The sequence below is a fragment of the Dasypus novemcinctus genome, chromosome 6 (genome assembly GCF_030445035.2).
Source record: "Dasypus novemcinctus isolate mDasNov1 chromosome 6, mDasNov1.1.hap2, whole genome shotgun sequence".
Lineage (NCBI taxonomy): Eukaryota > Metazoa > Chordata > Mammalia > Cingulata > Dasypodidae > Dasypus > Dasypus novemcinctus.
Genome location: NC_080678.1, coordinates 131,415,208 through 131,431,651, shown reverse-complemented (window position 1 = coordinate 131,431,651; position 16,444 = coordinate 131,415,208). Strand labels below are relative to the sequence as shown.

At 45.5% G+C, this 16,444-nt stretch overlaps 1 protein-coding gene and 1 pseudogene across 1 annotated transcript; both read left to right on the top strand.

Annotated features, from left to right (window-relative positions):
* ZNF488 (zinc finger protein 488) lies at window positions 1–968 on the top strand. The gene is made up of 2 exons (XM_058299584.1): window positions 1–319; window positions 352–968. Exons 1-2 carry the CDS (start codon window positions 1–3, stop codon window positions 966–968), a joined length of 936 nt encoding a protein of 311 aa, XP_058155567.1.
* Window positions 969–14,853: 13,885 nt separating this feature from the next.
* On the top strand, window positions 14,854–15,621 carry LOC101428802 (E3 ubiquitin-protein ligase RNF146-like; annotated as a pseudogene).
* The last annotated feature ends 823 nt before the right edge of the window (window positions 15,622–16,444 follow it).

Sequence of the window (16,444 nt, the reverse complement as noted above, 5' to 3'; positions counted from 1 at the left end):
ATGTCTGCTGAGCAGGGGGCTACTCCAAGCCCAGCGGCTGGGGACAGCGGGCAGCTCACTTGGCCTGAGCCAGGCTGGGGCTGCAAGCCGGTGCTGCTGGAGAAAACCAACTGCCCGGACTCCGAGACTGCGGCGGGCAGTGGCGGCTGGGACGCAGTGGCCCGGGTTGAGCCGGCACCTTCGGCAGCCCTGGGCAAGCTCAGACTGGCCAAGGCGCTGCCCCACAGAGCGTGCTGGGGGCAGAGGCAGAGCGCCTTCACGGAGGTGCAGAGGCTTAAGGAGAGGCTGGGGGGCCTTGAGAGCCTGGAGCATGAGCATGGTGACCCTGCTGTCCAGCCTGGCCCCCGGCAGCTGACCCAGGCCCCCCCCGGGACCCGGCCGGCATCGTGGTCTTCTCCGGGTGGCCCAGCAGTGCCCGAAGTGGCCCTAGAAGTGCCTTCAACAACCCCGCCAAGTGTCCAGCAGAGACACGGGGGCCAGCTGTCTTCCCAGCCAGCGAACCCAGACACTCCCTGGGGCACCTGTCACTCACCAAAGCTGGAGGCATCCCCTGCTGGAGTCGGCTTTCAAACTCTGAGCACTGGGTGGGCGGCTTCTGGCACATGCAGATGTGGCCACGAAATGCTCCCCTCTCCAGCGCTTTTTGGGGGGACTCTACATTGTGGCTCGAGCACGCTGCTGCCGAGACACCCACGCCCGCGTCACCTGTCCCCGCTTCCTCGCTGACCCTGCTGCCGCCCACCCTCACCTCCCCGGGCTTGTACCCCCAAAACTGGTGTGCAGTGTGCAACCTCTGCTTTCGCCGGACGACTGACCTGGTCTCCCACATGCGGTCCTGCCACAAGAAGGAGCCTGTGGGGCTGGAGCCACGTGCGGAGGGGAGGAAAGAGACCATCGCGTGCCCCGTGTGCCGCGAGCACTTCCGGGAGCGCCACCACCTCTCCCGACACCTGATGTCCCACAGCTAGGGAGGCCAAGGGTCAGCCTTGGGGGCAGCAGGGGCCTTGGGTTTGCTGTGGGCAGAAATGCACTCGTTAGGACTCCTTCACGAGCAGCGCACAATGTGGAAAAGCCAGCTAAGCCCGCCCGCTGGGTGTTGAGGGAAGTAACTTGTGGGATTAAAGGGTGCACTGGGCTAATGCAGGGTGTTGGGACCGATAGGCTCCAAAGGTGCTTCTAGCATCTTCAAGACGGGGGCCTGCTCCTATCAGCATTCTTGTCACCCCGTTTGGCAGTGAGATGGACACGCAGCATGGAATCCGGAAGCAGGCAAACTTGCACCTGAGTCTTGACTCTTTCCCAGACCAGCTGTGCCTGGGTAACCTTCAGAGTCCCAGGCTTCTAACCTGTGCAGTGGAGGTGATAACACCTGTGTTTTGGGGATGCTGTTAGTTACATCTTTCCATCTTATGTGGGAGAGAAATAAAACAGCACGAGGCCAGGATTCCAGATTTCAGCTACCTGCCAATTCCAGAACCTTCCGCCTGGGGTTCTGACACCCAGGCGACTATCCGGCAGGTTGGTGAAGGTGCGAGGAGTCCCCTGCTTGGGGGTGGGCCCTTGGTCCCTGAGCCATGTCCTGGGAGACGGGGCGCACCGGCAGATGGCAGGCTGGGGGAGGCCGGAAATGAGGCCTTTAGGGGGAGGCAGCTGTGGACTGCTGGGGATGGGGGGGCGTGGACCCTGGCTCTGTTCTGCCCCAGCCTTCAGCAGGCCCGGCTGCGCCTGAGGCTTCTGAGCTCACGCAGAGCACCCTGCTCCCCGGGGCACAGGAGACCCGGCTTAGGGGTGAGGGATCAGCAAGACCCTTCCTAGGGCTCCGGGGACCTCCCTGGCCTTGGAAATGGCGGCGCCCCCGGGGGCGACAGGCTGCCTGCAGGCTGCTTCTCCAGGAGGGGAGGTGATGGGTGATTTGTGTAATTTTGGTTCAGTTTTTAGGATGCAGGCTGGGGGGCCTAAAGACCATGCAGCAAAATGCGAAATCCCTAGAGGAACCCTTTCATTGAAAACCTCCTTCTCTGATCCTTTGAGCTGGTGCAGCTCTGAGCAGAGAGTACTGGAAATGCCCCGACAGGGGCAGGGTGGGCGGGAGGAGCAGGGACCAGGCGACGCCCACCTTCTGCTCCCTGCGTGTCCACCAGGCGGGACGCTGCGGGCCTCGCCCTGCTGCCCCGGCTGCCTGGAGGAGGAGGAGGCGCTGCCTTCAGGGCCGTGGCCAGGGGCTCCCACCAGGGCAGCCCAGGCGGGGGGGCGTGCAGGTGGGGCAGGTTTCCCCAGGAGCGTGCTGGGCCCACGCTCCTCCCCCTCGGCCACTCCTCTCGGGTGTGAGGCCACATGGGCAGTGGGGACCTCACCACAGCTGACCCAGCCGCCCTGGGCCTGGGCCCTCGGGAGGCAGCCACAGGGGTGCGCCCAGCAGGAGGGGAGCAGGGCAGCGTGCCCGGGGAGGGGTGGGCAGGTCCCGGGGGCCTCATGGCCTTTCTGGGTGCTGCGCTCCCCAGCTCTCCAGGCCCCCTGCCTAGGGGCCGGGCCGAGCCCTCAGGCCCTGAAGGTGAGGTGCTCTGTCCTTCTGTCCTCACGCTGTCCAACAAAGGTGTGCCCTGTTCCCAAGGAGACTCCCTGGACGTGGCTCTGCACCCAGCCCAGCCCTGCCTGCCTGGGTCCCGGGTGATCGTCGCTGACCGGTCACCCTGCCCCTGCCCACAGTGCCCCGGTGCAGGGCCCAGCTCTCCTCTGTTCCACCTGTCCCTGGGTTCTCTCTGCAGCCCCACTGGGGCTCCCTCTCTCTGCAGGGGACCCCACCTTACCCACTTCCCTGGGGACAGCCTCTGGGGAGACCCCGGGTCTCATGCCCCAGACCCCTTCTCCTTCCTGCGGTCCCAGGATGGACCCCCAAGGGCCCTGCCCAGACAGCTAACCGAGGCCCTGCCAGGGTGGGACCCAAACACTCGGGGCCTTTCCAGTCCCTTCATCATCCATGCTCCCACCCACGACCCAGCTGGGCCTCCTGGGCCCCCTGTCCCTGCCCACCTGGACAGGGAGGCCTCAGGCTCCCACAGTCCCAGCTTAGCCTCACTCCCCACAGGCCCCGGGGGGGCTAGGCAAACCCCCCTCAGCCTCGCCCTTCCTGGGAACTGGGCCCTGCCTTCCCTCGGGCTGTCTGAGCTGAGCCGTCCCCTGTCCTGTGTCCCGGGCAGGGGTGAGGGGTGAAGGGGACACGCCAGGGGCAGTGTCCACCCCTGAGGACCGGGAGAAGGTGGGGCTGATGATGTGGAGAGAGGAGAGGCTGCGCAGTAGGCAGGGTGGAGAGGGGGTAGGAGGCTGATGGGGATTTGGGCACAGAGCTGAGACCCCAGGACAAGGCAGAGGGGAGGCAGAGTGGCCCAGGCCCAGGGCAGAGTGCTGGGAGCTCCCTCACACCTGGTCCTTGGGGGTCGTGTGGACACAGGGCAGGGCGGGGACAGGAGGCAGTGTGGATGTTACCTTCTCTGGCTGTGGTTTTGGGGTCAGAGTGGCTGTGGGTAAGGTGGGGTCCCCTGCAGAGGGAGGGGCAAGTGAGGGCAAAGGTGGGGAGGGCAGAGGGGAGGAGCTCACTCTGGGGCACGGTGGGTTTAAGGGCCCAGATCCGGGAGCAGACGGGCTCCCAGTTGGCTCGGGGCCTCCGGGTCAGCCACCCAGAAAAGAGATACGGGGGACTGTTTGCCTCTTCCTGCTCTCCATCCTCCCCACAGAAGCCCGAGCCAGCCCTGTGCTGACGCCCGAGGGCCTTAGGGAAGGGCCTGGAGCAGGAGGCCCTTCGTGGGCAGCCCAGAGGTCCTGCCATCCTGGGCCTCTGCCAGGGAACCCCACCCCATGGTTCTGCAGGCCTGAGCTCTGCCTTGTCCCTGGAGGGTGCGCTGCAGGGCCTCCTTGGCTCTGGTGGGGGCCACATTTGCAGGGACCACCATGTGGTGTGCCACGCCCACCCCTCCAGGGGCTGCCACCTGCGGCAGTGGCCACGGGGATGGTGATGTACAGGTGCATCATGCCCACGTGGCAGTTCTGTGGTGGCTGGCAGCCCCCGCTGGTCACCTCCCTGAAGGTCTGTGCCTGGCCCAGCCTCTTTGTGATTTCAGGAAACTCCTCCGTGGTGCCAGCCATCGGGCTGTTGGTCACAATGACCATGTGCTTCCCAGCGCCATAGCGTTCGCCTAGATACGCAAGGCCTCTAGCGTCAGGAGTCAGTTCCCTGCCCTGGGTCCTGATCTCTATATCGTCTGGGTGGCTTGTGGCTCCCATACCGGACAGCTCAGGTCCAGGGCCCCGTGAGCTGCACCTCTGAGTCTATTTGTAACTCCTGGTTTTTGATGTCTCTTTGAAACAAAATTCAGGGGAAGCAGTTGTAACTCAAGTGGTTGAGCACCTACTTCCCAGGGACATCCCAGGTTTGATCCCTGGTACCTCCTAAAAATAAAAACAAACAAATGAAAAACCAGCTTGGGGGAGCCAGTGTAGGTCAGTGGTTCAGTGCCAGCTTCCCACATACAAGATCCTAGGGTTAATCCCCGGCCCTGGTATATAAAAAAATAAAAATAAACTCACTGGGTCCTGATCTGTATTTTGCAGTATTATTGAACGTAACTCCTGGAATTGACCTCTAAATGCTTGTGGAACCATGAAGAACAGGCAAATAGACAGCATGTGTGCTCTTCCGGTCACAGGCATACCCCATGTGTCCTACCAGTCCCCTCTTGCTGGTGGGAGCACAGGTTCCTTAATTATGCACACTGGCAAGGGGAAGTTCATAGCTCATACATCAGTCTACTCAGCTAGACCCTCCCACATGCCAACAATGGCCTCATCTACTAGAAAGGAGAATGACCTTCTAAACAGAGACACAGCCTACTTAGTGAAGGAGAATGCGTTTAAAAGCATTGCAAGAATTAAGCTTGTATTAAAATTTTTTTCTGATTACACGGTTTAAGAAAAGTTGCCACCTCTGGGATTTCTGAAAAAGGATTCTACTAGGCAAATCTGACATGATTCTAAATCATTTGAAAAGCATCTGTTTCACAACGCCCCCCCCATCCAGAATTATGATAAATTGAGGTGTTGAGGTCAATAGTTAATGATTTAAAAACAATTTAAATCATCAATACAGAATAGTCTTGCAAACCAAAGTTCAATGTATCTAATTATGAATTGGTCTGAGGTTCTTTGATATAGATAGACTGAAAAAATTCCTTCAGTAAACAGACTACAACTCTTCTCTATAATATATTTTTGTTCATTTCTGTGTGATTTATCAACTGCCAAATCCTTTCACATTTCAACTTTGGAGTCAAATAAGTAGAAAGATTAAAGTTCTTAATAAATGAAAAAAAAGTTTAAATTATTTAAAGAACCCAAAGCTTAAGGTGGTGACATCAGCAAAATGGTGGAATAAGACCTTACCAGTAAATGGTCCCCCCTTAGAAATAGTGGAAATCTGGTAGACTGTCAGAATCAACTTTCCAGACCTCTGGAAATTGGTCAACAATAAATAACTTTTTAGTAAACAACAAATCAGGAAAAGTAAAACCTAAAATTGGTTGGAAAGCTGCAGAACACATTTACTTGTGAGCCCCTCCCCAGCAGTTGGCTTGGCTCAGAGTCTGTGGCTTGATGGTTTGGCAGCCTGCACAACTTGAAGTGCTGGTCCATGATGCCTGGTGATTCACTCACCCAAACACACACACTAAATGTTTTTGTACATCAGCTCCAATCTGCTTCTTGGAAGACTGACTTAAAGCATGTGTTTGTTTTTCCTAACAAGGAATTTGCCTGGGATGTAGAAACAGTGCAGAAAGGAGGAGTAGGGCAATGGAGCAGAGCTTAGTTGACTGTAGTGCCTGGGGTGAAAGACTGTAATTGAGACAAAAAAAACAGCCCAAGGTGTCAAGAGGAGAATTTGAGAAGAGAAACTCCTTTTGTAGAGAGAAAACAGTAACACATATTGAAGACTTCTTGAAAGTTCCTACACATGCTAGGGCAAGAGACCTACTCAGAAAACCTGAGAACAACCTAACTTTTCACCTCAAGCTGACCTATAGATTCAGTATAAACTGTACTGGCTATAGAAGAAGAACCTCAATGCACAGCCAATATAATCTAAAATCTGGTGGAAGAGAGAGAATACAACTTCCAGAGTTAAAAAGCCAAAGTAATAAATAGCCCAGACTTTGACAAAAGATCACAAAGCATACAAAGAAACAAGAAGAGATGGTCCATTGAGAGGTACAAGGTAAAACAAAAGACAAAGCATAGACATTGGGATGAGTAATCAGAGATATTAAGTTGCCTCTCATAAATAAGTTCAATGAGCTAAAGCAAATCATGGACATAGAACTAAAGGAAATTTGGAAGGTGATGTTTGACCAAAAGGAGCAATTGGAAAATTTTCAAAGGAATCAAACAGAAATTCTAGAGTTGAAAAGCACAATAACAGAAATATAAAATATACTAGATGGGTTCAAAAGCAGATTTAAACAGGAAGAAGGAAGATTCAGTGATCTGGAAGGTAGCTAGGTGAAATTATTCAGTCTGAAGTGGAGAAAGAAAGAATTTTTAAAGTGAGTAGAGCTGAAGGGATATAAGGAAAACATGAATTGTACCAACATATTTGTTATAGGAATCCCATTAGAAGAGAAAAGGAAAGAGGAAGAAGAAACATTTGAAGAAATAATGACCAAAAGCATCTCAAACTTGATGAAAGACATGAATATAGACATCCAAGAAGCCCAACAAACTTCAAATAGGGTAAACTCAAAAAGATCCACACTGAGACCCATTATAACCGAACTGTTTAAGGGCAAAAATAAAGAGAAAATCCAAAAAATGTAGCAAGGCAGATGTGACTAATCACATAAAAGGGGATGGATCCTCAATAAGATTAAGTGCCTATATTTCATGAGAAACTAAGGAAATGAGCAAGCAGGATTTACAGTGCTGAAAGAAAAAAAGCAACACAGCCCCTAAATGTGTATCCAACAAAACCATCCTTTAAAAATGAGGAATGTTTTAAGACATTCCCAGATGAGCAAAAGCTGAGGAATTTCAACACCACAAAGCCTCCCCTCCTAAAGGGAGTTCTTTGGGTTGAAAAAAAAGGACACTAGACAGTGTTCGAAGCCTTATGTAGAAATGAAGCTTTTCAGTAATGGTAACAATATAGGTAATTATAAATGGCAGTATTACTACAGGTTTGCTATGTAACTCTAATCTTTTATTTCTTACATAACCTAAACTACAAATGCATAAAAATAGTCCTATTTCTACATTATTGGAAACACAAAATATAAAGAGAATTTGTGAACAGAAGTAAATAAAGAGGAGGAACAGAGGTGTGTAGGAGCAGAGATTGCATGTGGTATTGAAGTTAAGTCAATATGAATTGAAGCTACATTGTTACAGACATAGGATGTTAATTATAAAACTCATAGTAACCACAAAGAAAATAAAAATATATAGTAAAGGAAATGAGAAGGGGATCGAATAGTTTCATTGTAAAAGATCAACTATACACAAAAGAAGAAGCAATGGAGGAAATGAGGGACAAAAAAGGTATAAGATGTACAAGAAAAAATGGCTGTAGTATATCCTGTATTATCAGTCATTACTTTGAATATAAGTGGATTAATCCACTTAAAAAACCTGAGATTAGCAGAATGGATAAAAGAGCAAGATAGGACTATATGTTGTTTATAAGAGACTCACCTTAAATTCAAAGACAAAAATAGATTGAAAGTAAAAGGGTGAAAAAAAATTCCATGCACATAGTAACCAAAAGAGAGTCAGGGTGGCTATACTAACATCAGAAAATAAGTTTTGTGAAAGGTTGAATTATGTACCCCAGAAAAAAAGCATGTTCTTAATCTTAATCTCATTCATGTGGGAGAACACTGTAAAATGTACCATTTGAAGATGTTATTTTTAGTTAAAGTAAGGTTCAACTGAATCAGAACCAGTCTTAATCCTATTATTGGAGGCCTATTAAAAAGAAAAAGCCACATGGAGGAGCTGGAAGTTGGGTCAGTAGAACCCAGAAGAGAAAGGAGAGAAAATCACCATGTGATGGGAAAGCCAAGGAACCTAAGGTTTACCAACCAGGCAGAACAATACCAAACCCAGGAGGAAGCAGCCTCCTAGCCTCTGAACCTATGGGCCAATAAATTCCTGTTTATGCCTACCCACTGTATGGCATTTGCCATAGCAGCCAGGAAAGTAAGATGGGCTCTAAGCTAAAATCTGTTACAAGAGACAAAAAAGGACACTATATATTAATTAGAAGATCAATCCAACAAGAAGATATAACAAATATAAACATATGTGCTCTTAATAACAGAGCCCCAATATTTAAAGTAAACATTGATGAAACTGAAGGGAGAGATAGTACTACAATAACAGTTGGAGACTTCAATATACCACTTTCATAAGTGAGTAGAATATCTAGACTGAAGATCAGTAAGGAAACAGAGGATTTGAATAATACCATAAGCCAATTAGACCTAGACACATATAAAACATGATCCAACATCAGCAGAATACACAGTCTTCTCAAATGCTTAGAAAGTAGTTTATAGTTATAAATGCCTATAGGTAAGAAAAAAGAGATCATCCATAAACTACACATTATGAGGAACTGGAAAAAGAGTAAGGTAAATGTAAAGTTAACAGAAGGCAGGAAATATAACTCTCAGAGCAGAGAGAGAAAATAGAAACACAATCAAGAAAATCAATGACACAAAAAGTTGCTTCTTTGAAAAGATAAAAAAATGACAAAACTTTAGTTGCTGTCACAGAGAATGAAAAGAGAGATGATGCAGCAAATCACCAAATTCAGAAATGAAAGAGAGGACATTATAATAATCTTGCAGGAATTAAGAAGATTATAAGAGAATACTTTGAGCAATTGTATGTCAATAAATCAGATAACCTAGAGGAAATGGATATATTTCTAGAAATTTACAACTTAACTAACTGAAAAAGAAATAGAATATCTCAACATACCTGAAAAATTAAAGTGTAGGGAACTTTTCCTATTTCACTCCATAAAGCCAGCATAACTCTGATATAAAAGCCAGATAGATATCACAAGGAAAAAAATTAGACTAATTTCCTTCTGAATATATACATAGTAATCCTCAAAAAAATACTAGCCAATCAAATCCAACAGTATATTAAAAGGGTATGCCATGACCAAGCAGGATTTACTTCAGGAAAGCAAGTGTGGTTCAACATATGGAAATCAATCGATGGATACACAACACAAATAGAATGAAGGTGAAAAAATCACTTGATCATCTCAATTGATGTAGAAAAGGTATTTTGAGGGGAGTGGGTGTGGCTCAACAGGTTAAGCTCCAGCCTTCCACCTGGGAGGTCCGGGGTTCGGTTCCTGGTGCCTCCTGAAAAAAAAACAAAAGAGAACAACAAGCAAAACAGATGATAAACCAGCTCAGGGAAGCTGATGTGGCTCAGTAGTTGAGTGCTGGCTTCCCACATGTGAGGTCCCAGGTTCAATCCCCCACCCCTGGTAACTAAAAAAGAAAAAAAAAAGGCATTTGACAAAATCCAATACCCTTTCATGATAAAACAAGGAAAGAAACAAACAAAAAAACTGAGAAAAATAGGAATAGAAGGGAACTTCCTCAACATGACAAAAGGCTTGGGAGGCGGTGCGCAGTGGTGGTGGAGGCTGCAACTGCACAAATACTTCAGCGCATGCGCACACACACACACATGATTAGATTTCAGGAGAATATGTATCTAATAGAGTCTCATTGGTCAGTAAGTTACAAAATTTCTAAACTCACATGCACCTAGAAAAATCCATAAAATAAAGCAAAAATGATAGAACTTTAAGGGGAAATTGACAAACCCACTATTACAGTGAGAAATTTCAACATAAATCTGGTCAAGTAACTAAAATATAAGTAAAAATTGAGATTTGGACAATACAATAAACTTGATTTAACGGGCTTATAAATTATCTTCCCTCCAGTCATGTAATCAAACAAGTATCAGTAAAAATCAAAGAAACACTACCATACAAATCATGTTCTTCAAAGGCAGAGCAATTAGTTTGGAAATCAATGCCTAAAAGAATTCCTTGGAGAAAATACACTGAATAGAAAATTTTAAATCACACATGTAAATAATTATGTAACAAAGAATTCAAAAGAGTAAAGGGGGTGATATTAAAGAGGGAACAAATAAATAAATACAAAAACACAATAGAGTTTAACAAAAGAGCCAAAATTTATTTGAAAAGTAACCTAACACAGGAAATATTCTGGTGAAATTCAAGATAAAGCAAACCGAGTTTATTAACCTTTCTATTTTCATTATAGTGCCCTCATAAGAACCATTTTTCCATTTTTTTTCTGTAAGTACTCCCATGGTGTTTAAATAGCACATATATGCTCTTTATCTCTTATGTGCTTTTTGTGCATCTGTGCTTTATCCATAGAAAGAATAAGATTCCTCTCCCTGCAAAAACCAATGTTTGCCACCTGTAGCAGTTTGATATGGTATGAATTCCAAAAATAGATTGATTTATGTTTGTAATCTGGTCTGTACTTGGGCACGATTAAGTTATGATTAGGGCTTTGATTGGACCAAGTCATTAGGGTGTTGAGTTCACACCCCTTGGTGTGGACAGAGTCGATGGTTTTTGATGTTGTAGTTTGATGCTGAAGCCTTAAGCTGGAGCCCTGGGAAGTAAGCTCACAGAGGAAACAGAAGCAAGACCCTGGAAGAGACGAACCCAGGAAGCCTGAACCCTTGCAGACGATGGCAGTCATCTTGCTCCAATACATGAAAATAGACTTTGGAGAGGGAAGTAACTTATGCTTATGGCCTGGTATCTGTAAGCTCCTACCCCAAATAAACACCCTTTATAAAAACCAACCAATTTCTGGTATTTTGCATCAGCACCGCTTTGGCTGACTAATACACCACCTTTGGTTGATATTATCCTTGTTGAGAAAACATACATTAAGAGAAGGCAAATTTAAGCAGTAATAGTAATTAATAAGGTTTAACTATAAATAGAGCAGAAATATTTTAAAAAGTCAAACATTCTGAACCACTTTATATCAATAAATGATCAAATGTGAGTAAATGAATAAATTCCAAAGTATATAAACTGAGTTGACTTTAAAACAAATGGAAATACTAAATAAGGCTGGAGCTACTAAATAAACTGTATCCGTAGTTTATAGTACTCTCACAGAGAAAACACTAGGCTCAGATGGTATACCAAATATTCAAGAAACACATTACATTGATCCCATACAAAATCTTTCCAAGGAGAAATTACATTCCCGGGTGCACTGAATGAGGCTACCATAATATCAAGGTCAGTTAAGGATGGCACAAAAATAGGGGATTACAGGCCAGCGTCCCTCATGCATGATCCTAGATCATAAAAATTCTAAACTATTAGTAAAGCTCAGTCCTTCAGAATTAAAAAAATTATCATCACAATCAAGGTGGGTTTATTTCCAAAAAATTTAAATTAGGTTTACATTCAAAAATGGATTAATATAATTAACCATATTAATAGACTACTGGAGAAAAAATATGGTCACAAAATGTGAATAAAATAGTTTAGATAAAATTTGACACTCATTCATCATTTGTAGCAAATGTAGAAGGTCTGGGAACCCCCTTACCCTGGGAAAGGATTTCTGCCAATAGCCTTCTTCATAGTTGTTGACAGTAACATGTGAGAAGAGCGCCACCTAAAATCAAGCCTGCCACTATCACAGCTTCTATTAAAAAATTCACTGAGGACGGAGAGCACGGTTGTTAATCTTTCCTTTCAACTTACATAGAAACCCGAGATTCAGCAGTTAATTTTTAGAATTATGAGTATGCAAGGTGGCCAGATACAATAAATAAAACAAATTATGTCACAACAGCAATAAAGAGTAGGCAAACATCATTTAATACTACCATAACAAAAGCAGCAAAAATATAGGGTATTTGGGGAAGAAGCTGTGAAAGGCACCGATGAAGACCTAAGGATGTGGAGACACACCAGGTGCCCGCAGAGAAGGATTGTTCTGCAAGGACCCCCTTCCCCGCAGATGAACTTCTACAATTAATGCCATTATAATCCACCATTGAGAGGCCTGGAGGGTGGGGAGCCTTGAGAAGCTGATTCCGAAAATGTATGAAATCACAGAAATATCAGGGCTGGCTACAGAAGTCCGTGATGTGTCAGAATTGGCTGCGTTACATCATCTGGTAATGAGCCATCCCAAAGCCAATCAGCTTCAAAGTACACATGCTCCTCCCGACTCACCCCATGTACCCATCCCGGGTCCCTGGGGGCTCTTGGCCTCAGCCTTGCTCAGGCACCAGGCGGTGGGGGCCACTGGTCCATTGCTGGCCCTGAAAGCTCCTGGCCACATGTTACAGTGCCTGGTACTTAAGAGTGTGTCACCGGTTGAAGGGAGTCATGGACTCCAGGGGGACATGGCTCAAATCTCCCCTAAGAGGGGAGGGGCAGGGGGGCAGCAAGACCCCCGACCACTTTCCACACGGATAACAGACCTCCTGGGGCTGAGCCTGTCAACCTAAACCAGTGGACCCGGAACATGGACTGGAGCCAGGAGCTTGGAGCTGGAAACTCCTGAGGCAGTGGCAGCTCACTGAGGACAGGAGGAAGCTCCACCACGGGGGCTGCCACTCACTACCTCCATGGGAAAAGGTGGAACAGATCAGAGCACAGCTCACACTTATAAAGTCACCCCACGTGAATCTAAGGCTTCAGTGAGAGAGGCAAGTCTTCAAAACCTTTAAAAGGTAGGAGATTGTCCTTGTCACCTTTAATAGGGGAGAATTTCTTAAACAAGATACACTACAAAACAGCTGAAATCTTAACGTTTATAAAAATGGTCATATTCAGGTGTGTTAAAATAAAGAATTTCTGCTTATTAAAAGTCACAACAAATAAAGAGAAAAAACAAGCCACAAAATGGAAGGTAGTTGCAATGATAGCTAAAGGACCTGTATCCATAATAAATGCTAATTCTAAGGAATCATTATATAGAAGAAACACCCAAATCAAAGAATGGACACAGATATGAACTGGCATGTCACAGAGAAGGAAACACAAAGGCCTCAAATCATGTGAACAGATGACCTCTCCCACCAGAAATTAGGGAAATGCTGGTTAGGACCCAATGAATGAGACATCCAATATGTAGGCCAAACTATTGAAGTATGATATTAAGAATGACATTGGATATGAACCAAGAGACCCCTCACAGGGAAATATGTCAGATTTCAACAATTGGCAAATACCATTTATTTAAAACATTCCATTATTTTAAATACCACTCAGGAGGGAAAAACCCCCAATGCTTTGAGAGGATTGTGCAAAGATGGCATTGGACTAGGAAGGCAGGGCTCAAGTTTCTCACAAAATCAATGGGGAAAGGGCCACCAGCTCTCTGGGGGACCTGCTTTGGAGATCAGCAGACCAGGACAGTGCTGTGCAACTCCTAACAGGGTGAGGGACAAAGAGATGAAGAAGCTGAAACAGCAAACATGAGTTACCAAACCCCCGCAGCAGCTGGGAAGGGCTTCCTTCCCCCACTCCAGTATATTAAGCTGGGGCAAAACCCTGGCTCACTGCAGTGACTGAGAGGGAACAGACATCTTACTCCCTGTCAGCTGTTTCAAGCGAAAAGGGAAGGGGAACCAGGGGGCTTTTCTTCAGGAATTTAGCCAGTAAAGCCCATGTTGAATCTCAGCTGTGGCCAGACCAAAACACAGGAAAGCCAAGACAAACACCAACAAGTGCCATCTGCTGGCCGGTCTGGAAATTGTATGGACAAAAACTACTTTTGTTTCTCTCTATGCCCTGAGAGAAAGTCTGTGCCCCATTAGTGAGTCCATGGCCCTACTTTGATAACTTAAGCTGGGCAATTTTAAAGACTTAGAATAATTTGAATGAAGTATCAAAGAAGAGCTTTGGGAAAAAAACCAATAGGCAATAGGGAGAAATTGGTCATCAGCGCAAATTCACCAACATATTCAGAAGCCTAGACATCAGAGAAGAATTACAAGGCATACTATGAAACAGGAAGAGATGGCCCAGCCAAAGGAACATACCAAGTATCCTGAAGACATACAGGGTTTAAGATAATCAGCAAAAATCATAAACTCTCCTAAATCAGTTCAAAGAATTGAGAGAAAATATGACTAAAGAGATAAATGGTATTAAAAAGACCCTGGGAGAGGACAAAGAACAATTTGAAAGCCTGCAAAGGAAAGTAACAGACCTTACAGGAATGAAAGACACGATGGATGAAATAAAAGTGTGTTAGGCTGAGCCTCTGCACCCATGAGCATTAGCACCCGTGGTCCAACGGTCGGTCACATGATGATTGCACATGTCTCTGGCAGCCGTGGGTTCCAAGGCTGAAGAGAAAAAACTGCAAAGTGGCTGCGGCCATGGTGGGAGAGAGAAAGAATCAACAAGCACTGGAAGGGAAAGTACTGTAAACTGACTGCTGGGGAAGAAGATGTTGTATTTTTGTGGCAGGAATCTGTGGGATCTGTAATAGAAATGATGGCTGGTTGTGGTGAAATTGGCCACTCAGTAAACATGCTTCCAATGAACAGGAATGCCGAGTCCTGTTCAAATACTGCACTTTCTCTAGCTGTCCCTGAATGTGCCCTTTGTCTGCAAACGTGTTCACCCAGTCAGTCTGCCTTGCAAACATGTTTTCTGTGTGTGAATAGAGCTGAAAAAAAATTTCTGAGGATTTCCTTTACAAACCAACCTTGTTGTTACAAGAAGAGGAAATGGTGAAAATGCGTGGTATTATGAAGGGGACGCATGCTTTCTCCAAAGATAAAAAGAACACTGAAATGCTGATTTCTGGGTTTCTCTGTTGTTGATCTTGAAAATTTGTTTCAGTGTAGGAGAAATGAACATGGGCTTAGCAGGAAGATTAAATAGGATATCATAGATGCCAAAGGGTGTAGCTGGACTTCGGCTGGACTGTGACTTTCACACTGCAAACTTAGCAAGATAGAGCTCTGCTCATAGAAAGGACAATATATTAGCACAGAGGGGAGCTTCAGTTCAGCCTCAGTTGTCCAGAGAAGTGTTTGCATCAAAAGGTAGTGCTGCAGGGTTCCTTAACTGACCAGCTACTGCTCCTAACTTCAGTAGATGGTCAGTTAACAAACCCTGCAGCCCCATCCTCTGATGCAAGCACTTCTCTGGACAACTCTTTTGCTCATTTGCAACTGAGAGGAGACAGCATAGCTGAAAGGAGTCATAGGGGAGAAGGAGAAGCAGATCAAGAATCAACATCTTCAAGCAGGGGACCAGCTCCAAACATCGCTACTGAAGAAACCGAATCAGATGCCATTAGTGAGAGTGAGCATGCATCTGCACTTGATGCATAGCACCCCTTGAACCAACAGAAACTTTTGGTTTTGAATATAAATCAGATAGAAATTGGTCAATCAGATCATTCAGGAGTTGATTGCTCAGTAGCAGGGGGTGCAACAGTGAGCGTCAGAGTCAGATCTAGAAGGCCTGATGGACAGTGCACAGTAACTGAAGTTTAAATAAAAATAGCTTTCAGCCCCATGCTCAAAGCTGAAATGGTTATCTGCAAATTTCTGCCCAAGTAACATTATACGCAACCTAATAGTATATTTTGGGAGTGCAGGTGGGAAGGGGTATGGACAAGATAGACCTATAAGTAAAATGTCTAACATGTCTCTGTTGAAAAATTTATTTAGTGTAAGGAATTTGGGTGTTAAACAGTTGAGAGCTGTTTGGTAATAACCAAGTTTTCTTGAGGTCTGCTTATTTTATAAGAATAAAATATTTTTTCTTCAGTTCTTTTGACCAGTGTGTGTTATTATCTGTGCATTAACAGACCTCATCTGACTCTTGCATTGTGTGTTATTTTTTTACTTGGATTGACATAAAATCATTAATAAAATTTGGTATCTTTGAGATATTTGGTAAGAGTATGAGCAGGAAGATGAATTTAATGTGAGAATAGATGTGAATTTGGGATTTTAAAATAGATGACTAACAACCATTTTATAGAAAAGTTACTGAAATGTAAATGTAAAGTAAACTGCTAATATCTTATGCTTTGGGATTTTGTCAGCAATACACTTCATGGCATTCTCATAGACTTTGCTGTCTAGTCCTTGTAGTTCTGAGGTTTCTATCAATCTGCATTATTCTTTTGATTATGAAATTATAATTTAATAAATTCCACAGTTTATTAAAAAATACATTAGAGGCACATAAGAGTGGATTTTACTTGCTTGAAGAAAGGATTAGTGATTTCAAGGACAGAACATCTGAACTGGAAAAGACAGGGGAATAGAAAGAGAATGGAAAAAATAGAACAGGATCTCATGGTATTGA